The sequence below is a fragment of the Podarcis vaucheri genome (assembly GCF_965113315.1).
Source record: "Podarcis vaucheri genome assembly, chromosome: 10".
Classification (NCBI taxonomy): domain Eukaryota; kingdom Metazoa; phylum Chordata; class Lepidosauria; order Squamata; family Lacertidae; genus Podarcis; species Podarcis vaucheri.
Window position 1 is genome coordinate 41444397 of NC_138748.1, and position 24524 is coordinate 41468920.

The window sequence follows — 24524 nt, forward strand, 5'->3', positions numbered from 1 at the left end:
GTGAACACACTCTCTCTTTTCCACAGCTGGAGTTTGTTCATAACTTGTAAACAAGTCCATCATGCTGTTCCCAAGGCTGCCAGATTAGATTAAATCTTTAGGCCTTGAATCAATATTGCTGCAGTTGAATAATGTTGATTTTCAGGAGCTGAAGCTGCTAGCCTTGAACTCTGTTGCAGAAGAAGTTGAATGGATCTTGAGAGTTTTCCAGAAACCACCGGGCAGCAGAGTCCCAGCTGTCTTTAGCTAGGCAAGATAAAAGCACTGTACCTTGCATGCCTCCCGCCCTGCATCTACTCTTGGGTTGGAAAACAGGGAACATGGTCTTAAAACTGTATAGGGATGGGTGCATCTGTCCATTTTAGTTTCTCTCAAATTTCCCTTCTTCCATTCTGAAGTTCCAGTGATGCCAACACTGGATTGGGGGCCCTGCATCCACCCACCCACTCCATCCATCCATCCATCCATCCATCCATCCATCCATCCATCCATATATGCTTATGTACATTTATTAACTTAGCCTAGTCTGCCTCACACGGCTGTTGCAAAGATAAAAAGAGGGGAGGACAAGATACACAACCTTGCGCTTCTGAGCTGAATAGCAAGATACAAAGGCAGTGACATGGGTTGGCTGGATACAGAGGAGTGGTGAGAGGCACCAGCTGGGGAACCCCCAAGGGATCCCCCAGACTGAGAGCCCAGGGGGTTGGTGGTGGGACAATGATGAGTGGTCGGGGGGGGGGGAGAAGAGAGAGCAGACTGGGAGGAGGAGTTGATGGAAACTGAAGAGGTATCAGGGTTTAGTGAGCAGGAAGAGGCTGAGAAACAGAGCAGTCCTGATTCAGAGGCAGAAGAAGAGGCTGGAGAGGATCGGGCCAAGAGGCAGAGATGAGGCCGGCTGCTGAAGAGTCCAGGGAGTCTCTCACTCCTGCTCCCCTTCCCCCTGGTCTCACAGAATACCAAGAGGAATGAAGAGGGTGGAGCAATGAGAGGCTAGAGGAAGGAGCCTGAGATTGCTTGTGAAGGACCTGGGGAGAAGTGCAAATTTGAAGGATGACTGTGTTTCAGTTAGTACATTGGTATGGAAAGTGTAAATCAGGCAGATTCCTCCTGCAAATGTGAACTGAATTCTATTTCTCTCCCAACTTTAGAAGTGTTCTTGCTTCTTTTGCTTCTGCTTTGATGTTATGCTAATATCATGGGAGGGATTTCCCCTGCTATCCCACCCCTTGTCTTTGGAAGCCTTATAAGAAGCTGCTGCAGGAGAGGGACACTGAGAAACATCATGGGAGGGGGGTTTCTAGGACCAAGGTGAACCGTGAAGCTCCTTTGTTATTTTTGCTATTGGAGGCTGCATGTAGTTTCCGTAATCTTGTTATGCGGGTGGGACCATTTTGTGCAGGGGTTCCGTTCCTGACCCCCACGCACATAAGCCTGTCCTGCCCTGACCCAATTCCTCCCCATTTTTGGGCCACCTCCAGGTCAGCAGTGATGAATGTGTGCATGACCGCACATCAAGCGGATGTGAGTAAAATTGTTGCTGTAACTTTGTTCTGAAAGAAAGAACAGGCCTCCTATTTATTTTCATTTCAGACCATATTTCGTGTACTGTTTCTGATCTTTTGCCTCATGTACCTCAGGCTCTAGGGATGCGGGTGGCGCTGTGGTCTACACCACAGAGCCTAGGGCTTGCCAATCAGAAGGTCAGCGGTTCGAATCCCTGTGACGAGGTGAGCTCCCGTTGTTCAGTCCCTGCTCCTGCCAACCTAGCAGTTCGAAATCACGTCAAACTGCAAATAGATAAATAGGCACAGCTCCAGCGGGAGGGTAAATGGCATATCCGTGCACTACTCTGGTTTCACCAGAAGCAGCTTAGTCATGCTAGCCACATGACCTGGAAGCTGTCTGCGAACAAACACCGGCTCCCTCGGCCTATAGAGTGAGATGAGTGTGCAACTCCCAAGGCGTCCACGACTGGACCTAACAGAGGTACCTTTACTTTGCCTTTACCTCAGACTCTGGCCTTTGTCAACCCTATTTTGTTGTAACTGGCAACAGGTCAAATATTTCTTCAAGCCACAAAATGAACCTTTGAAATGTACCTTTGAATGGTCTTGATTTTGAACAGTTCTCTGATTGGAGGAGAGCAGCATCCACTAGAGTTCAGTAACCTCGTTCCAGTTCTGTTTGGGGCACTCAAATCAAGAGCGCTTCTCTTGGGAAGTGTTCTCTCCTGAGCCTGGCCAGCCTTTTTTACAGATCCTGCAACAAAGAGGACACAATGGTTCCAAGAAGGACCGTTAAATACTGCCTTTCGCTGCTGCTTTTGACCATCCTGCCTTCCCGACCTGCGTTGGAGGGTGTGTTACCATGAACTGGGTGTCTTTCCTTCCCCCTATTTTTCTTCACTGGTCTTTCTTTGTATTGCCCCTTGCTTTCCCTTTTCTGTTTCTCTTCTTTGTTTCTCTTCTTTTTGTTCTTTCTTTTGAGTGCGATGACTGGGGCCTTTATTAATGTCCAGTGATTGTAGTCTGATGGGGGTGGTAAATGGTAGAGGCCTGGGGGAGAGACAGGAAAATGTCGGTCTCCCAGGTGAGAGGCTGGGAGGAGAAATGAAGGATTCCTGTTGAGAGTGGGAGGAACTACGGTCCTCTGTGGGCGGTTAGGGCTAAGAATTACTTTTAAGAGAGGGCTCCGTATTCTGCTTACTTGATTTGTATTCTCGGTAGTTCTCATTTTACTGTTTTATTGAATAATTTAAAATAAAATCTTAAAAAACAACCAACCAACCCAGAGAAGGCTGTCTTACTTCCTGCTGGAAATGAAAAGGACAAGTCCATTGCTATCCTGTTAATTTCAGTAGGGATTCCTATGTGACTGCCTGCCTTTAGATCAGGGTCCCTGTTTATGTTAAGAAATATTTCTTAACAGTAGTTAATCCGAGTCAAGATAAATTCCTGAAGTACTCAATGTGTCCTTTTCATTGGAAACTACTGTTGCCCACCAGCTTCTGCCCCCTGGGGCTCTTTTGAGTATGGACCACAGCTAACTTTTCAGTGACAATTCATAATTATAGGCACTAATGGAAGGACTCCTAACTTATTTACCTCAGAGTAAACTGCATTGAATTTGATAGGACTCCAGGGGCAATTCTAACTATGTCTGCTCAGGGGTTAGTTTAACTGAAAATGGAACTTGAAGTAGTTCTAACTAATTTGTTCCTTTGTTTTCGATGGGGATTTTAGTACAGTACCACTAACGTAAACCTCATTGTTTTAGTGAGACAGGTAAGTTAGTACAAAATTGCTGTGTTAGCCACAACTAACCTTTTAATTTGGTTGGAGTATGCAGCTTTTGTGTTGTATGTTGCAGTAACCTCAAGTTTAATATGACACCTGTTTAGCAGCATCATTACGCTTCTGGTTTTATTTTGCACTGGAAGGTTTCATACTAATTAACGAGAGCTAATCCACACCTCTGGCAATAAAATGGAAACTTCCCCCCACTCTCTTTCAGTCTCCAATGTGGCCCTCACAGGAGAAGCTTTACAATCCAGCACCTACAACCCGCTAGGAGGAGCTATGAATGCCATTGATGGGTCTTTAGTAGGTGTATTTACAGAGGGATCCTGCACCCACACAGATTATGAAAGTAATCCATGGTGGACGGTAGACTTGCAGGCACAGTACCAAGTAGCCCGTGTCACCATCACCAATCGGGAAGACTGCTGTGCTCACCGTCTTAATGGGGCTGAAATCCGAGTTGGGGACTCCACAGAGAGAGGAGGCACCACAAATCCTAGGTACTGTATATGGATTGGATGCTTTGTAGCCAGGGAAGAAGAAGCTGTGGCCCTCCAGGTGTTACTGGAGTACCACTCCCATCATCCTTAGCCATTGTCCATGTTGGTTAGGGTTGTTGCGAGTAGGGAATTCAACAATAATTTGGTTGGCCACAGATTCCTTATCTCTGTCTTACACACTGAGATGTCATGAGGTACAATTTTCAGTTCTTCCCTGTTTTCGTCACATCCAGGACTGTTTCCGTTCCACTGCAGTTCACTGTCTGCCAAAAGCTACATTATTTTGTTTTGCTGTCCGCTGTGGCAAAATTACATAATTTATGTAATTCCGTACATAAATTATATAAGTTACATTGTCCTATGATGCCACTCCACTCATTTAAATGTAAAGAAAATGCAGTGCAAATTGGGGATGTGATGTAATCAATTGTATATTGTCTGTGGACTGAAAGAAGCCAAAACAGCAAACGCTGATCGTATTCACTGAATCGATTTCTGTTCCACACATGGAGTGAATTTGTGAACATTGGCCTTTTCCACTTCTGTTTTTGCAACATCCTGTGTCATCCCTGCTTTACAGGATTATGGCATAGGGAAAACAATGTAGTGGGAAAGTTTCAGACAGATCCCTAGCTATTTGAGTTCCCCAAACATAGCAAATATTTGCTCTCTTTCCTGAAATTTTCATGTGATTTTACCTTGCTGATAAAGTTCTTCAATTATTGTTTAACACTGTTTCTTGATGCTTTCTTTTCTTTTCTAGATGTGCTACAATAAGTTCTTTGGATGCTGGGGAAACACGCAGTTTTTACTGCGAAGTGTCAAAAGGGCAGTTTGTTACAATTACCCTACCAAGGGGCGGATACCTCACGCTTTGTGAAGTCCAGGTGTTTGGTCAGAAGATAGATTCCAGTGGTAAGTAGGAAAGATATTGGTATCTGTTTATGTGCAAAGAGACTGAGGCTGCATATATCCCATGTACTTAAAGCACATTTAACTGCATGCTTCCCCCCCACCCCCCAAAATTCCTGGGATCTGTATTTTATAAAAGGGTGTTGGGAACTGTAGCTCTGTGAGAGGTAAATTACAGTTCCCAAGATTCTTTACAGGAAGGTATGTCCTTTAAATGGATGGTCTGTACCCAGCCTAATATACAGGAGAAACACAATGTCTATAATGTTGACTTATTCATTAATGGTCATTCAGGATGCTGTAGTAGCAGATTTTCTTCACTGAGAAGGTGTTGAAGCAAATTACCTTTGAGGTTCCTCCCAATGCTATGATTCTGCCATGCCAGAGATCCCTGGGAACTGTAAGGTTATATGAGGGAATCTTTCATTAAAGTAATTTTCCCCACAATTCTATGGAGGAAGCCATGACAGTTACATCATTATAATCCATTCCAACCCAGCACAATATTTTCTAAAACTTTCCCCCCTCTCCTCCCCTGTGACCCACACCTTCAAATCTGCTCTGCAGGGTTGGGAAAACACCCATATGGTAAGAATTTACTTCTACACTGTTTGTTCATTTCCCAGGTGAGGGAACACCCTTTTAAATAAAAACATGGAGCCAAGAAAATAACAGCAACAGATTCAGCAGAAACTGGGTTTATTAACACTATTGCAATAGGAGAACCTTGCTAACCAGTTGTTCAGCAGAACAGCTAGTTAGAAAAGACTGACATGAGGCACATCAGAACAATATATAGCAGTTTCAAACACAGCCACAAAAGTCATAAAACTTCAAAACATCCTTCTACATGTATCAAGAAAGGTTGCAAGTCATGGGATGTAAAGATATGTATATGACTCCACTTTGGAATCAACTTCCTTGGGGTGCCCCAAAACGTTAGGCCTCAACTATCTCATTTTAACTCCAGTTACCTTGGCAACCAAGCTTTCAGTAGGGTCTGTGGGCATTCCAATCCCACAGTTTACTCCCCTGTTCCCAAAACATGTCATAGAGCTTCAAGAAGAGATGCTGGATTAACACCCGGGTGCTAACTCAAAACAGACATAGCAAAATGTTTTGGCTGACCATTTGTGTCACTTTCCAGGTCAGATAGAAGAGATGGAATGCAGCGTAGAAGGGGCTGCAGTGTGGAAAGCAACCCTTTCAAAGCATTGGAAGCTAATCCCTGTTATTTCTGTTTCTGCAGAGTTAATTCAATAACCAAGATTTATAGCTTGGCTATCATTAATCACCACATCATAATCTCTGCTGGTAGAGGGTCGACCAGAGATATCTAGTCCACCATGTTTCCTCCCCAGAAGTCCACTTTCCTGGACTCTTGATTATAACTTTTATACTCTCTGCTGAATTTTTAGGATTTTATCTTTGCACGGTTTTAATTGTTGTGATTGACATATCATTCTTTTTCTCTGCATGCTGCTCTGATAATTTCATCAACGGGAACCCAAGGATAAATAAATAAATAAATAAATAAATAAATAAATAAATAAATCTCTCTAGACTGAGCTGAATGAATTACATCAGCAGATAAATGCTCAGCTAAGCCTTTTATTTCTTTTTATTATAAATTTATTGGGCAGCTGACCATGAGCCAGAGACTAACAAGCCACTCACACCAGGAGAACAAGTTAACACTTCTGGTAAGTAAACCATTGCATACTGCTAGTTGGGAAGGAATGTTGCTGGTGGTGTAGTCTTGTAAATGTGGATGCCAGTTTGGGCATGAATTAGTCACTTTTAAGCAATTTCTGCAATGTGAGTTCTTTAAAGTCACTCAGCGCTACTTCCTGATATCCTTTAACTCAAGGGAAGCTGCTGAGCTCATCCATCCTTGGCCATTGGACAGTGGTTTGTGTTGATAGGAGTTGGAGTCCAACCAATCTGGAGGGCCATGGATGCCCCATCCCCGCTTCAACTGGAGATGCTGGTGAATGAATTTAGGATTTGAGAATTCAAGGCATTTGCTCACCCACTGATTGATGGGCCCTCAATTTTAATAATAAGACTAGCACTTGTAATTCATTCATATATTTATTGCAGATCCATTTTGTATATTCTCATCACCATTGCTCAGTGCAAACAGCTTACATAAAAAAGAAATGAAATAAGCATTATTTTTTTTAAAAATCACAATTGCCAATAAAGAAATACAGGATGCAACTGTGTGATTTACTAAGTCAGTAATAAAACATGTGCAGAAGAAAACAATGAATGGCCTATGATTATAAAGAGTTCCATGGTCTAAATCAAAACAATTACATCCCCCCCCCCCAAGAAGATAAATAGTAACCTTAAACTGTAATAATCCAGACATTCACATAGACCTGCTGGACTTGACACTCGTGAGCTGCTATATTTGTATATGAAGTGAAATTAACCAAATGGGGAATAAGCGATATTGGGCTCATTGGATCCTGAACACTTGCAAGACTTTTTCAAGATTTTCTGCTCTTTCTTATAGTTCCCAATGTGGCTCTTGAAGGGAAAGCATTTCAGTCCAGTATCTACAATGCACTTGGAAACCCTGAGAATGCCATCGATGGGCATATAATTAGTGACTATATGCGTGGCCACTGCACACACACAGAACTAGAATTTAATCCATGGTGGACAGTGGATTTGGGAGCAGAGTTTCGTGTGTCCAGGGTTAGCATCACCAATCGAGGAGACTGCTGTGAGAGGCGGATAAATGGGGCAGAAATCCGAATTGGAAACTCACCAGTAAAAGGAGGAATAACAAATCCATGGTACGGTAACAGAGTGATGTTATTGAAGAGGTCATACTTGACTTTTCTCCCTTAAGATCCTAAGAAGAGCCCTGCTAGATTAGACAAAGGCCAAGATTGAATACTCTAGCACCTTGTGTTCTGTAGTAGCCAACCACATGCCTGCTGGGACCCCATACACAGAACATGAGGACAACAGCCCTCTTCAGTCATTGACCCTAGTAACTGATATTCAGAGACATGTTGCCTCTCACCTATCCTACAATATGACTTCTGGTTAATACTGACACACAAACTGGTTTCCATTCAAGGTGTGCGACAATCAGGTCATTGGCCCCAGGGGCAACAGCCATTTTTGACTGTGGAGAAATCCAAGGACGTTATGTGACTATCACCATCCCAGGCATTCGTATCCTCTCACTGTGTGAAGTTCAAGTGTTTGGTGAAAAGGTACCTTCCTCGGGTAAGTGCGGAGGTTTCCTTGTCATGTTGTGGTTTGGTGGGCTGTTGACCGATGTCCTTGAAAAGAAGTGAATGGCAGATGTCTAGGCTAGGAAGTCTTTAATGGCAGGGGAAGCTCTGGAGGAGTAATCCATCTCTTCTATGGGATGAAAGGTAAAGGTAAAGGTACCCCTGCCCGTATGGGCCTGTCATGACCGACTCTAGGGTTGTGCGCTCATCTCGCTCAAGAGGCCGGGAGCTGGCGCCGTCTGAAGACACTTCCGGGTCACGTGGCCAGTGTGACAAAGCTTCAACTGGCGAGCCAGCACCAGTGCCGCACACGGAAATGCCGTTTACCTTCCCGCTATAAAGCGGTACCTATTTATCCACTTGCACTTAGGGGTGCTTTCGAACTGCTAGGTGGGCAGGAGCTGGGACCAAACGACGGGAGCTCACCCCGCCGCGGGGATTCGAACCACCGACCTTACGATCAGCAAGTCCTAGGCACTGAGGTTTTACCCACAGAGCCACCCGCGTCCCTGCCCTTCTATGGGATGCTTCATGTCAAATGTGCTTCTTTGTCTTTTAATAGCTGCAGTATCAAGTGATGATGTACACCAGAGGCAGGAATTTTTAGCCCACAGGCCTATATAGGCTTGCTAGGCCTCCCTGTTTTGGCCAGGGGGCTATCTCAGGAAAGCCATGCACACTTGCCCTACAACAGATGACATATAGATGACTTTAACATCTTCATGAAGAAGATGCTGATGTCCTGAGGGTAAGGCTGTATCTGTAAACCTCTCCCCTGCTCCCTTAGAGGCATGGGAGCTTTACCAGTAGAAAGCTGGCAACTTTAGTTAGGACAAGGCTGAGACTTCAATTGTTGACTCAGTCTAGAATGTTTACACCTGTTCTTCCCTTTTCCCTTACCCATTATATTCATTGATATTCCTGTGGGACACTGACAAAATTCTTCTCAAGTTCTGTGCTATTTGGGGGTTTGTGATACTAGTGATCCCCATCAACCAAGTATACTTGGGGTTGTTGTTTTCTAAGTAAGGTTTGGCATGGCTCAGATATTTTTCATCACCTAGGAAGTGTTGCTTTGACACTCAATATATGTTTTGTCTAGGAGATGAAAAAGAGACCTCACCTGGAACTACACAAGAAATAGAAGGTCAGTAAATGATCCTCACATTCATGCGTTCCAAAAGCCTAAAAGGTTATATACAAGACATGAACAACCAGTATTTATTTAGCTGATTAGTTTGAATCAATATGGTAAATTTGGTCTTTTTCACATTACTGAACACTTCCAGCAACTCTACACTTGTCCCTCTTGTTCCTAAGCCTCTATAAGGTGTCTCATTTCATCTTGCAGGGCACAGCCCTCCTTCCTACCCAGCAATCCTTAAGGCAGTGACCTGGGACCCTTCAGATCTTATTGGACTCCAACTCCCATCAGCCCCCACCTGCATGGCCAATGGCCATGCATGATGGAAGTTGAAGTTCATTTTTTTATTGGAACTAAATTTACTCCATGGAGCTGGATTCACACTGAACTCATTCAGATTTGCTTCCTGGTATGTTTGCTTAGAAATACAGCAAAGCACCCAGATTGAAATCATGGTCATATATTGCTAATCTTTTACTTACATTGATTTCTTTCACAAGTTTCTTCACCAATTGAACAATGGGAAAAGCCAAGAGAACCCAAACAGCCATGGGAAGAAGCAAAAGAGAAGTGGCAACCCTATACAACGGGTAAGCTGACCCTTCAGTACAAGATGAATGTGAAAGATCAGACCTGGTGGTATATGTATTTTTCTAATGGATTGCATAGGAAACTTACCCAGGAGTTCCTGTATGCTCACACAGAGGACACTTGATTTATAAGTGCCAATGTTAAAATATTACTGTTGATATCATAAACCACTCTTCCCTAAGTACATCCTATCAAGCAATTCCTGCAACTGTGGATGGGAACATGAGATTTCGGAGGCATAAGGTAAAAGCCCTCTTGTGGAGGGAGGTGCTCAAATACACATACAGAAACAAGGACTCATGTATGCATGAATGCAATGCCCTGGTGTGCACAGAACTCCCAAATGTTAATTATTCATTCCACTAATATTTGGGAGCCTACTTTGCAGGTTCCTTTTCCTTCTGGATAGTTTTGCTAAGCTGTTTATTAGTGGAAACACCTCTCTTCCATTGGTTTTTTTTTCTTGTAGTCTACAATGCTGCTCTTGAAGGAAAGGCATTCCAGTCCAGCATCTTCAATGATCTGGGATCTGCTGAGCATGCCAATGATGGCTCTACGTCTGCTGACTATTTGCGTGGACACTGCACTCACACCCAAGAAGAAGCTAATCCGTGGTGGACAGTGGACCTTAGGGAAAGATTTGATGTGTCCAGTGTAGTGATCACCAATCGAGGGGACTGTTGTGCGGAAAGGATAAATGGCGCTGAAATTCGAGTTGGGGACTCGGATGAAGAAGGAGGCATCAGAAATCCCAGGTATTGCCAATGTCAGCTACCCAAGGATGCCAGGCCTAGGACTGGGCATGTGACTGGTCAGATTTAGTCAACTGGCCAATCAAAAACGGCAAAGCAATGATAAAGTATTTCTTAAAGCATTAACTTTATTAGAAGAATAAGCAAGACTCTTTCACAATTAACAGTAGACTAGCTTTTTTAACAACAAGAATACAAAGCTGAAAATGAATGAACTGCAGCTAAAATCTTATGTTCATTTTTCACATCGTCTAGTCCTCATCTGAAGACTGCAAAAAACAAAGCCAAATAATACAGTGGTACCTTGGGTTACATACACTTCAGGTTACATACGCTTCATGTTAGGAGACTCCGCTAACCTAGAAATAGTACTTCAGGTTAAGAACTTTGCTTCAGGATGGGAACAGAAATCGTGCTCTGGAGGCGCCACAGCAGCAGGAGGCCCCATTAGCTAAAGTGGTACCTCAGGTTAAGAACAGTTTCGGGTTAAGAACGGACATCCGGAACGAATTAAGTACTTAACCCGAGGTACCAATGTACCTGGTCAGTTTACTGGCTTAGTGAAGGGCTAAGTGACAGTGTTTGACTAGTGAATTGACTGGTATCCTTGCCCTATATTGGATAAAGCATTCATTAGCATAAGACCTTGTTCATGCTTGCCCCTCACCCCCGCCAGGTATTGAACTTGTTGCTGATTGTATTCTTTAAATCTATCATTAAGGCTAACATACTGGTTTCCTTTCAAGGTGTGCCACCATCACTTCACTGGGTTTTGGAGAAACAAAAAAATATCACTGTGAAGGAATGCTGGGACGGTATGTGACTATTACCATTCCAGGCGAAGCCAAATATCTCACCCTCTGTGAAGTTCAAGTTTTTGGTCACAGGAGAGCTCCCCCAGGTATGTATAAAAATTTCCCAACAAAGACCTGAGTTGGTATTTGTTGGCAGAATTACTTTTTGCTGGAGAAACAGTTGTCTGAGCTGGGAATGGGCACTTTCAGGTGTTTGAAATAAGAAGTTCTCAGTACTCTAGGCTGGAATATATTATTACGGCTTTGAGGGGTCAGTCTGGTTGATGATTCCCTTCAAAATCTGTGATCCTGCGTATATGAGGTTAGACTCAGTCAAACCAGTTACTTTGTTCAGGTAATGGCCTTAGCAGGCCAGGTAAGTCCTGCCATTCATATTAGAAAGACTTATGTCTCACAACAAATGTAACTGATCTGTAGAAAACACAACCTGAAAAAGAGACAATGCATGTACTTTTCTAAACTCAGAAAACCTTTAATAAAAATTACTTTTAAAAAGAAAAGAAAGAGTTTGCCCTGTTGCCACAGAGACAAATTGGGGTAAGCATCTTCACCTAGTTGGAAGTGACATAACTTTGTAAGGTAGAAGAGCAATAGCCAGGGTTTGGGGTGTGAGTTTTGGCTGCTGCTGGAAGATGAACACACAGAGGCATGTCTGCTTTGTGCTGGACCCAAAACGGAGTTAGGGCTTCCCTGGAAACCAAATGGAAGTAAACATCTATTGAAGTGTTAATGCTGCGAAGCCCTCTGTCTTGTGCTCAGGTTGTATTTATAAATAAAACCATATATCCTAAAGACATCACAGTCTCCAAAGATCTTCATTCCAAGGAAACTGAACCCTGGGTAAGTGGCAGCACACCTGGAGTCTCTTGCTGCTTGGAGATTGGGGTGCACACAACAATATCCATTAGCCTTGTGACATTTGTTTATCTATCTATCCACCTCTCTCTCTCTCTCATCTATCTATCATCTATCATCTATCATCCATCTATCTATCATCTATCTATCATCTATCTATCTATCATCTATCTATCTATCTATCATCTATCTATCTATCTATCTATCTATCTATCTATCTATCTATCATCTATCTATCTATCTATATCTCTATCTATCTATCTATATCTCTATCTATCATCTATCATCTATGATCTATCTATCTATCATCTATCTATCTATCTATCATCTATCTATCTATCTATCTATCTATCTATCTATCTATCTATCATCTATCTATCTATCATCTATCTATCTATCTATCTATCTATCTATCTATCTATCTATCTATCATCTATCATCTATCTATCCTATTTATTTCTCCCTAACAGGGACTTAAGGTGGCTATCACGTAAAATAGGAACAGCTAAAAACATTGGGGAAAATATCATTAAAAACAATTAAGCTTTAATATCTCTGTCTCTTTCTCTATCTCTATCTCTATCTCTGTCTCATCTACAAACACACACAAATACACTATTAACCAAGAAAAAGGGCCAGTCAGCAAATGAACATACCATGGGCACGTCCAGATTGGTGACTCATGTTGCTATCCAATCATTTGTTTCCCTACTGAGAGCTACAAGTTGAAGTCTATGTGTGTGTGTGTGTGTGTGTGTGTACACACTCTTTTGATGTATACAATCTGCTATGTTGCATCCACACTAGTGGGTGTTACAAAGCTGAGATAAGGGCACTGCATTGTTCAAGCAATATCTGGAAACCCAGAACTAGTTTTCTTGTTTAGTTGTGTGAGTATTACTTTCCCTTTCCTGCAGTTCTCAATGTGGCCCTCGAAGGTGAGGCATCCCAGTCCAGTACCTACAACCAACTAGGAGTTGCAAATAATGCCATTGATGGGTCCACCTCCACTAACTATATGCGTAGATCATGCACTCACACGGATATAGAGCCGAATCCATGGTGGGCGGTGGACTTGAAGGGAGAATTTGATGTGTCTAGCATAAGCATCACCAATCGAGAAGACTGTTGTGCAGACCGGCTGGATGGGGCTGAAATCCGCATTGGCAACTCCTTTGAGAATGGCGGTTCTGCAAATCCCAGGTACCTGCCGGTTGAATGTTCTCAAGGGGATCACAAAGATAAGGCACAGAGAAGAACGACCGCTCCCCGCTTAAAACGGGGGGCGCCCTTTGTGTGGACGCACGCAGCCCCTGGATCTGGAGTGGCTCCATCAGCATAGGCTTGGCTTTGCCTTCCCTCAGGTGGGATACCTGGAGGTCTCCGCCTACCTCAGTCAGTTGTCCAATCCCACCTGGGGGAAACGTTGCCAAGGAGACCAGGCCAGGTAGGGGAGGGATTACCTGCCCACACAATAGAGGGAGGATCTTACCTGGGAATCCTCACCTGCAGCGGCAGCGTAACGGGGGCGGCTATCTCTGCTTGAACATATGTTGTCCAGAGCCGGCCCATCCCCCCCCCACTGGATAACCCTGATGCTCCCTAGGTCCCCGGCTGGGGACTGGGGTGGGACAACGCCCAATGCCTGAGCCAAGGTCTACCCACATTTGAAATTTAATAAAGTTGTGGCCAATTTAATTCCATAGCACGTTGTCTTGAGTCATTATTCCACATGATGGGGGGGGACCGCTTGGGATCTGGGGACTCCGCCTGTCCACGCAAAATACAATGGGAAAGATGAGACAATGCAGAAACCACAGATAAAAAATATATCTGTGTAATGCAGTGATCTTCCATTATTCATCTGTATCTTTTATTCTTTTCAGTGTGGATCAGGTTGACCAGTGGCCACCCTGATGTGGCTGGGCAACAACTTCCATCACCCCTGACCTTTGGCCTGGGGTTGATGGGAGTTGGGTTCCTGCAACATCTCGAGGTCCACTGGTTAGCCATTCCTGGCATAAATGATGTTGCAGTTGGTGGTGTCCTTCAGTCACCTAATATTATTAACATGAATGGATTTCTTTTTCAAGGTGTGCCACTATCACCTCACTAGGTGCTGGAGAAACACGCAGTTACAATTGTGGAGGATTCAAAGGGCAGTATGTAACATTGACCATCCCAGGCATTCAGTATCTCACCCTGTGTGAAGTCCAAGTGTTTGGTGTGAAGGTGGATTCATCTGGTGAGTAAAAAGGTTTCTTGGGTGGATAAGAAATGTGGATAAGCCCTTAGTGGTGCAATTGAGGCCTATCCCCATTTGCTGATAGCTGAGCACCAGGATCAGCATTGCTGGCATTAGGCATGTAACATGAGTTCAGCACTAAACTGTTCTAAAACAATTGTGCTTCTAGTCAAGACCTACGCATTTGGAACGCAGAAAGTATAAAAGCGAACGGGGACTTTTATCTCAACAGCCAGAAAGGAGCAGCCCTAAGGAGACAGGTGGCGATTGGGCAGATGGGGACCCTTTCCCCTCATCATCTGAAGAAGCTTGATGTTGTCAAAATTGGACACTTCTGGTTTTGGATGTAAACACATATAATCATCTTCCCATCTTTAATTCTGCAGGACATCCGGACATCCCATTTGAAAAGGAAGAAGCATAATTGAGAGTAAGTTCGTTTTTCTTTAAATTCACATATCTAAAAGATCTGCCACCCCCAATATTTGCAGAAGTCTACAAGGACTGGTTCTGAACTCTGCCTTGGACTGAATTTTGGGTGAAGGTTTGGGCTTCCACTCAGACAGATTCCCCAAATTTGGCTGAGAGGCTTGCTTCAAATTGGCACCATTTTTTCACATGCTTCAGAGCTACCAACCTAGAGGAAGTGGAGTTTTAGGCTATGCTGATCTCACTTCAGTCGCATCCTTCCCTATAGGAACAAAGACCTCAAGAGCTGAATCAGAGAACTGCCTCTATTGTCAAACGTTGTGTTTATGGTGATATATACATTTATTTTATGGTGGTATATATCTGTCCATGGTTTTAGTGTGTGACATCTGTTTCATTCATATGTATCCTTCCATATAGCAAAGAAGACCTGGTAATGTTCTATTGCTTCAGATAGGCAAAGAAGACAATTTTCCACTCTGCAAGCTTTGCAAAGGACTGCTCCCAGCTGAATTTCATATCATTATCTCTCTTGAGTTTATTTTATTAGGCAGAAAACCCTATGTGTGTGTTGTTGTTTTTTGTATTGTGTGCTGTTTGTAGTCCTTGTGTATTGTAGGTAACCTTGGATAATTCATACAGAGGCGGAATATACAGTATATATTATTTCAAAAGAAAGTAAATAATTGAGGCTGTGGTCATCCCACATGAATGTGTGAACGAGCCTTAAAAAGCCGTGGAGTGAACAACACTTTTCTAATAAGACAGAAGACAGTTAATATTTAAAATATTAGTTTTAATAGCCTATATTGCATGTTTAATGTTTTGCAGTATGTTGTCCAGGGAATGTTTGTGGATGGGTAGATATAAACATGTAATGCATAAAATAAACAACCTTGGGAGGTTGTATCCCAAGGAGAGCACAGATCCCGCAACCCACAAATCACCCTGGTATCTCAGCTGCCTTATTTTTCTTTCCGCATAGATTACATTTAATGGGACAGCAGAAATTGTGAAACCAAGAGGCCCTACCTTTGTAGATTGACACCACAAATTATCGTTAGTAGGTACTAACAAGGAGGAACCCTGGCTGGCTGTCTAGAAGAACCTGCACCCAGAGGGATGTCAACTCCTTCCATGACTGCTAAACTTACCTGCTACTCATCTATAGGCTGAAATCCCAAATAAACCATAGAACTTGCAACTCTATGTGGCTGGGTGTGTCATCTGTTACAAGATGGGGAAACGTATTCCTTGATTTTTCTTACATACTTTATTTATTTAAATAGTCGTAATTCTCACTTTTTCAAAGTGGTGGTATACCCAGCAGAAACAATTTTAAAATGGCAGACATATTAGTAAAAGCTGTTGGGAAGCAATCTCAGATTTGAAAGGCCTTCGTGACTGAGTCAGACCATTATGTCCATTTGGATCAATATATGAATGTACTGTAACAGAGACGGAACACATGAAACCACAGCATGGCCCTGTTGGGAAACTGCCAGGGAGATATAGTCCAACATGGCCCCCAAGCCGGAGTTCTGGGCGTCCATCGATCTCCCGTAGACAGGCAGATCCAGCAGTTAGCGGCACGAAGCCTTAGAAATAGATTCCCACATTCCAGGCTTGTGCACAATGTTTATCAGCAGAAACACAGCCGAAAGCTTGCACCGCAGAAGAGCAGAAGAGCATAATTTACAGACTTTATTTAGCGTAGAACAGAACAAAAGAAAACATGACCGTTCTGTGTCAGCATCTCTGGCTAACTGACGAAATCGAAAGGAATATCAGAACATAAACATCCTGTGAATAGGACATGCGCAGACTCTGTGACTCCCAAAGCCTGCTCCCTTTTAAGGTGGAACGGAAATATCCTAACAGGCCCATGGGAGAAAACCAGCCATGTTATTCTCTTGTGGCAAAAACACATTTGTTATGAACAAAATGGTGATTCTGCCCAACAAGTGAGGCAAGGGTATGGTTGTACCACTGAGCTTGGCTGTGGACCAGACTCTCCTTATTGGGTGTCGTCCAGATGTTGAACTGCAACCCCAGGAGCCCCAGTCAGCTTGGTTGGAGGAGGAGGTTACTGTAGGCAATGGGTTTTTGAGATCACAGATTGTACTCCTTGCTTCCTATTGCCATTCAACTGCCATTCCTCCTCCTTTATGGCCATGTTGCACAAAGCTGCCAACTGATCTGATAAAGGAGACTCTCTCTCTCTCTCTCTCTCTCTCTCTCTCTCTCTCTCTCTCTCTCTCGTAAACTGATTGAGTCTGTTCATAACTTGCAAACAGGTCTGCCAGGTTGTTCCCAAGGCTGTCCTATTTTCCAGATTAGATTACATCTTTCGGCATTGAATAAATATTGCTACAGTCAAATAATGTTGATTTTCAGGAACTGAAGCTGCTAGCCTTGAACTCTGTTGCAGAAAAAGTTGAATGGATATTGACAGCCTTCCAAAAACCACCCGGCAGCAGAGTTTCAGCTGTCTTTAGCTAGGCAGGATAAAATAAATATCTTGCATGCCTCCCACCCTACTTTTACTCTTGGGTTAGAAAACAGGGAACATGGTCTTAAAACTGTTTAGGAATGGGTGCATCTGTCAAATTTGGTTTCTCTCAGATTTCCCTTCTGAAGTTCCAGTGATGCCAACACTGGATTTCCCGGGCCAGTTGACTGCATGTTGACTGGGGGCCCGACATCCACCCACTCAGTCCATAGGCAAGAACTGATGTTTATGTATATATATAAAATTATCCTACTCTGTCTTAGATAAAAAGAGGGGAGAACAAGGTACACAGGCTTGAGCTCCTGAGCTGAAAAACAAAATACAAATAAACAACAAGAAGCAGCAAATGTGTGCAGCTTCAGAACTCTCAGCAAAATAAACACATTCAGAAAGAAATTTTGTCAACCTTGTTGATTTTTTAAATAAGAATTTTAACTTTCTCTAACTTTAAGGTGTGCGATGATTTTATGGCTGCAGTTGCTGATTCGTTTTATATTTTACATTTTTTGTGGTTACTGCATATGAATCAATGGTAGCCCAGTGATGACAAGGAGACCAGTAGTGGTTGTGTGGCTGTCTTGGAAAAATGCATTTGGGTGGGCTGGACACTGCAATATCACCACTTTTACTAGGTAGTAGAGAAGCCTCATTTATTCATTTACCTGCAAGTAAAAAGGAAGGTAAAGGGACCCCTGACCATTAGGTCCAGTCGTGGCCGACTCTGGGGTTGCGGCGCTCATCTCGCTTTATTGGTCGAGGGAGCCAGCATACAGCTTCCGGGTCATGTGGCCAGCATGACTAAGCCACTTCTGGCGAACCATAGCATTGCACAGAAATGCCGTTTACCTTCCTGCCAGAGTGGTACCTATTTATCTACTTGCACTTGGACGTGCTTTCGAACTGCTAGGTTGGCAGGAGCTGGGACCGAGCAACTGGAGCTCGCCCCGTCGTGGGGATTCGAACCGCCGACCTTCTGATCAGCAAGTCCTAGGCTCTGTGGTTTAACCCACAGCGCCACCTGCACCCCTTTATATTATATGATTATTATATTATATTATATTATATTATATTATATTATATTATATTATATTATAATTAAATTATATGATTTACCTGCAAGTAAATCATACCAAAAACAGCCAGTTGTGTTTTCCACTGTAAAGGCAGGATACTTGGTGAGTGAATGAAATCATGTGGACGTGCAGGACAGCACTTAAACATGCATACAGCTAATCTCTTCATCCAGTGCTAGACTAGCAGCAATATCAAGATATTCCTCTTTTTTTCCTGCCACCCTGGGAGGTCTGTTTGGGAGTCCCAGGTAGGGACAGTCAGCATTCCTTCCTCGGGTTGCTTAACAACAGAGTTTATGTTATTGAGCATTCTTGGCAATAGCAGCTTCTCTGTATCTCCCTAACTGTTGCCTCCACATTTTGCTTTCTAGCTTTTTGTATAGATGTTTGATTGGCTTGCCCTCTTTTTAAAAAGAATGTTAAGGAACCAGGGCCCTTGTTGTGTTGGGGGCCTGGTACATGTGTACCCCCAACATTGCCTGTTGGCAGTCCTGTTAATTTAAGATCTTCACATCACTGTGATAATTAAAAAAACAACTCAAGTCCTCAGAAGAATTCATCAACATTTTTGCATGAATTTCTCCTTATATGCCCATCTTTGTATGTCATTTTGCATAATATACTGTTGCACACCACCATCTATGAGCAGTGCAAGATTCCAGTAGTTCTAGGTACTTATCCAATTTGATTTCCCCAGAATGAGGGACAGCAAAGACACTGGTGTCTTTAGGATATATGGTGTGTGTACACACACACACACACACACACACACACGCACACAACCTGAGCATATGATGGAGGGGCTGACAGCATTAACACCCCAGAAAGTCTTGTTTCTCCCATAAACGCAGCCAGGGCATTTTCCAGCCAGAATTCACCAGAACTCAGAACTCTGGTGGCACCTCTCAGGTGGGCACCATTACCATTATAAGAGAACAAGTAAGGCATTCCTGCTGAGTTCCTGCATCTCTTTTTCTAGAAAAATAGTACTGGCTACAGCTTTGGATTCAGGCATGTCTCTCCACTGCCTGCAGGAGTTGCCAGAAGCAGGAATACAAGGTGCTATGCAACCATAAAAGAGACTCCATTCCAGATTTGTGTAGGGATCAAACCAAATTTTATTGGTCAATCAAATACAGGTTAAAGCCTGAAATCAAAAGTAAACAAACAGGTCACAAAAAACATTATAGCACATAAGGTTAAATCATTATACACATCACAGGTATAGACAAATGGCCAAAAAAACTCCTCAGGGCACAAGACTGGACTCTTGGGCTTTCCTGAGTTGGGAACCTTTTATTACTGTGTTAACATAACTGATTTGTTCAAGCTAGAAAGCAGGTAAGACTGTGGAGAATTAGCCATGGGGAATCAGGGACAGTTGCATGACGAAAGATCCTGAACAGCTTCCTGTGTGCTGGCATCTTCACACAACAGAGGGAGAAGAGGGAAAGCACTCATTCTCTTTTCTAAGCTCTACACAATTTCACAGTGCATGGAGATTCCTTGCACCAGAGGAGTAGTACTTTCCTGCTTTGAGGGAGTCCTATCAATGGGAGAGAAATATTTTGATAGCTTCCTTTGTTGGTTTGGCTTTGTTTGGCTTGCTTAACTTGTTCCAATCTTTTTCTTTTTGCATTCTTGTAACCACCATATCAGATGGATCTACTTTACTTAATATTTTGAACTGATCTTTAGGGCCGATTCTTTTGCCTTTAATTCCTTTAATTCCTTTCAGCAACTCCCGGCCTAGTTGTTAAACTCCAGGCAGGACTGGTTTGTCTATTGAGCAAAGCAAATTTGTGCAAGATGTTACAACACTCAGCGGCTTTCTTACTTGAAGGAAATGGTAAATAGCAATAATAGGTAGAGAGTGACACGTCACACTACCCAGTCTCTGTACTCCACAAACCAATGCCATTCTTATGGGTTTAAAATTAATTAAAAACAGATCTCCAGGGCAAATGTCCTCTGGTCTCCACTCCATAAAATATTGGTAAGACAAGTTGAAACTCCTTAACACAAAGTTAAGACTAATTTAGAAACTCGAGAGCTGTGGAGCAATCTGAGCTGTCAGCTTTCTCCCTTGCACTGTCAGTATGTGTATGGTTTGCTCCTTAACCTTTTCTTCTCCTGAATATATTCCACAAGGCAGTGCATGTTTAGGTCCAGAATTTTCCTTTTCTTAGAAGGGCTACCTTCCCGGATTGATGAGCCCCATCTGCCCCTCATTTCCCTCTACAGCATGTGCAGAAACCACCTTCTTGTCTGTTGGACCCACTATTAGGCCCACCCGCTCAATCCCCAGGAGCCTGTCTTCACATGCAAGAGAGTTCTTTAATTCACCAATGGTTTGAAACCCATCGGCTGCCCTCACCTGGTTTAGCTGGCCAGCGAAAGCCATTCCCAGGGTGTGGCTGCTGTCACATGCTGACAGTTTCTAGGAGCCACAGGTGAGAGCTGTGTGCAGGGTGGGGACCAAAGTTGGGCAAAGTACCCCAGGAGGAGTATGACATGTCCCCCACCAGAGGTACCACCCCTCCCCTAAACCCTTGATAACATACTACTAAGTAACTGAAGGGGAGAGAATCAGAAATAGCAAAAGATGCAATAATGTAGCACAGCACAAATGCTGAAGAGGTTGAAAAAGTTCTTAAAACACTTGGGGAAAACAAAAAGATATCATCACCTGGTGTTGAAAAGACCAAAACAACTGGAGTGCCACTGCCAAAAAGACCCTTAATCTGGTAGACACCCTTTCTTCTTTTGGAATGGACAACGAAGAGTGTCCAAAGAAGATCTATGGGTCCAAGGAGGCATCTTCACCATCATTTTATTTGGGTGCCACATTTCCAGACTCTGGACTTACATCCCTGGAGAAGGTAGAATGGCGCCCTCCTTGTTGTCCTTCTGCTGACAGGTGAAGAGTTTCTCTTTCCAACAGGCTCTTGGAAACTGGCTGCTTTTAATGAAAGGGGTGGAGCACTGGTATGTTTTAAACAGATTTTATATAGGTATATAGTTTTAATTCTTTTAATGTCTTTTTAATGATTTCTCCCCCTAAGTTTTTAACAGTTCTTGTTTTTATCTGTAAGATGCCTTGAGTACTGTCAGGGGGGAAAGGTGATGTAGAAATAAATTATTATTAATAATAATAATAATTAAAAATATAGTTAAAACCATGCTCATGGTGATGTACAGCATGAATTTACATAATTACAAGTGTTACAAAAGTAGCCATAACAATACACAACCAAAGTAGAAAAAATTCACATAAATTAGGCCAGGTGGGAAAAGGACTGCAAGGCAGGGGGCAGGTCTTCCAGGATTAGCATTCAATACGGTCTCTTGGTTGGGCAAGGAGGCAATCCATTTTAGGTAATCTGACCCAAAGGCTGCTAATAGCTTTAAAGGTTAAAACCAGCACTCTGAATTGGGCCGAGGAACAGACCCACAGCTGACGGTAAAGAGCTGGTGTGATATGATTGGAATAGCTAATCCCAGAACAAGTGTTAGATGCTTCACATGACACAGCTCTATATAGGTTTGGAGCTGGAGGGGTCTTTTGTGGTTTGTGATACAGTGTTTGTGTAACTTTGTTCTGAAAGAAAGAACTGAACTATTTATTTACATTTAAGACCATTGTTCATGTACTGTTTCTGATATTTTGTCTCATCTCATTTATCTCAGCCTGCCCTTTATCAACCTAATCTCCTCATGTTTTAATAACTGGCAAGAGGTCAAATATTTGCTTTGACCACAAAGTTGAAAGGAAACTTTGAGTGGTCTTTGCTATGAACAGTTTTCTGATTGGAGGAGAGCAGCATCCTGGGCAATTTAATAACCCCCTTCCCACTCTGTTGGGGGCACTCAAGTCAAGAGCGCTTCTCTCTCTCTGTAAGTCTGTCTCCTGAGCCTTGCCCAAAAAGGACACAATGCTTCGAGGAAGGACTGTGAGATGCTGCCTTTTGCTGATGCTCTTTACCATCCTGCCTACACGGCCTGCATTGAAAGGTGCGTTACCAAGAATTGGGTGTCATTCCTCCCGCTATTTTTCCTTCCCCCCCAATATTCACTGGTGCAAACCCATAGAAGGCTGGCTTAATTCCCACTGGAAAAGAATATGACAAGTTAATTGTGACTTACAGATATCCTGTTAATTTCAATAGGGCTTCCTATATGAGTGCCTGCCTTTAGAGCTGGGCCTCTGTTTTGGTTAAGAAATATTTCTTAACAGTAATCAGAGTCAAGATAAATTCCTGAAGTGCTCAATCTGCCCTCCTCATTGGAAACTACTGTTTGGGGTTTTTATAATATTTTTTATTTTTAATTACAATCCAATAATAGTCTCATTATAGCAATACCAATTTACAATGCAATTATTAATACCAATAGTTCAAATACCAAATTGTATAATTTAGATAAGGTGCCCCCCCCATGCTAGAATTGATGGCTTGGTTATTTGCTTTATTTCTGCGTTCCAAAATCTTACTAATTTCCATTACATTCCGGTCATAATAATAATAATACCTTATATACAACAACTGCAATATTAATAACTTCGATTCATGTTGACACATTAAATTATTTATAAAACTACAAGTCAGGAACTCAAACTATATCCTTGTTCTTCCTGTGTGTGGCAATTATTCTGTCCGTAGTGTTTCTTCCTGTCCTTGTAAGATGTCATGTCTTTCTTTCACCCAGTTGTTGCTGTTATCCATCATGCCTTGAGTGAAGCTGATATCCAATTGTTGTTCCAGAAATTTCTCCATCGTTCTGTCCCATGCTTCGTTGTTTTACAACTTTAATAACAGCTGCAAAAATCAGGCTGTCCCAATAAATAACCTGTTTTCACAATTTTTCCACTCAGCATGGGGGAAAGAGTGGTCTGTCAAACTGCAGATGACTCAGTAATGAACCTTATAAGTTCCTTGGCAAGTTCACAGATCTCCTTTTGTCCAAATGAAGATAAATGAGCAATTATATTTTCAATTAAATTAAATTCCAAGTCCTCTTAGCATTATTCAATTCATTCCATAAATAATAAAGGATGGAAAAGTCAGCTTTAAGTTTTCATCATAAACCTTTTGCAAAACAGAGCTTCCCTTCCCTTTTCCTTTTTTTTTACACACACAGTTCCGTTCAATGTTATATTGCATATCTATAATCCAATTTCTTCCATCCTCGTTGTACAAATATAAATTGAACTAAACATTCAGAGGAGAGTTGCCAAGTCATAATTGTAGAGAAGAAAAAAATTTAAATAAAGAAACCATAGGCTCCCCTCCCCCAACACCGTCTTTGGCACCAAATTAGATTTTACCTCTAATTCAAACCTCAAAGTCCTTGCAGTTGTTAATGTTCCACAGTTTGTGATCCCTATCTTTTCCAGTACGCACCTGTACTTTAGTCCAATTAAGCTCTAATTAATAGGATAATGTCTGCTTCTTAATGGTGGCATTGGAGGGTTTTAAGCAGGCAAAGTGCTTTTGCACTCAGTGCCTTCCTGCCTCTCGCAATCCATGCCGGAGTGAGAGTCAGGTACTGAGACAAACTGTGAGTGAAGCCCATTCCCCCTTGTCCCTAGGGAGAATTTGCAAGGATAATTACCCTCAATCACCCTTGTTTTTCCTTCACCAACAATCTCCCGCTGTTGTAGGAGCTGCCTGCATTAAGGCAGCGTGGAACCGGAAGCCCCTCACTGGGCAATTCTAGCCATGTTTGCTATGGGGTTGGTTTAATTGACAACAGAACTTGCATTAGTCACAACTAACTTGTTCCTTTGGTTTCAATGGGCTTTTAGTGTCACTGAAGGTTTCAATGGGCTTTTAGTGTCATTGAGTTCAAGGAGATTTACTCCAGGTAAGTGAGTACAAGAATGCAGTCTTAAGCACAACCAACCCATACCCTTCAACATTCCTCAAATGAAAATAGGAAAATTTCACCCTCCCCTAACAATTGACAGCATTCCTCCGCCCCCTGAGCATTTCCACCACCACTACACCAATGGGACACAGCACACCCACCTTCCACCATCCTAAGGAAATCCCCTAGTCCCAATTTTATGGTATCTTTACGGCATTTCTGTGTACTGCTGTGGTTCGCCAGAAACAGCTTAGTCATGCTGGCCA

The 24524-nt window shown here is 42.7% G+C and overlaps 1 protein-coding gene across 2 annotated transcripts; it reads left to right on the forward strand.

Moving 5' to 3' along the window:
* Positions 1 to 2185: 2185 nt before the first annotated feature.
* LOC309542543 (uncharacterized protein) lies at positions 2186 to 16014 on the forward strand. Of its 2 annotated transcripts, XM_082241396.1 has the most exons (14): positions 2186 to 2360; positions 3517 to 3802; positions 4566 to 4717; positions 6358 to 6417; positions 7239 to 7524; positions 7815 to 7966; positions 9077 to 9121; positions 9619 to 9708; positions 10179 to 10464; positions 11208 to 11362; positions 13049 to 13334; positions 14225 to 14376; positions 14763 to 14806; positions 15791 to 16014. In XM_082241396.1, exons 1-13 carry the CDS (start codon positions 2282 to 2284, stop codon positions 14798 to 14800), a joined length of 2067 nt encoding a protein of 688 aa, XP_082097522.1. In that variant the 5' UTR covers positions 2186 to 2281; the 3' UTR covers positions 14801 to 14806; positions 15791 to 16014. The 2 variants fall into 2 exon arrangements, with proteins under 2 accessions (XP_082097522.1, XP_082097523.1); XM_082241397.1 differs by lacking the exon at positions 9077 to 9121.
* The last annotated feature ends 8510 nt before the right edge of the window (positions 16015 to 24524 follow it).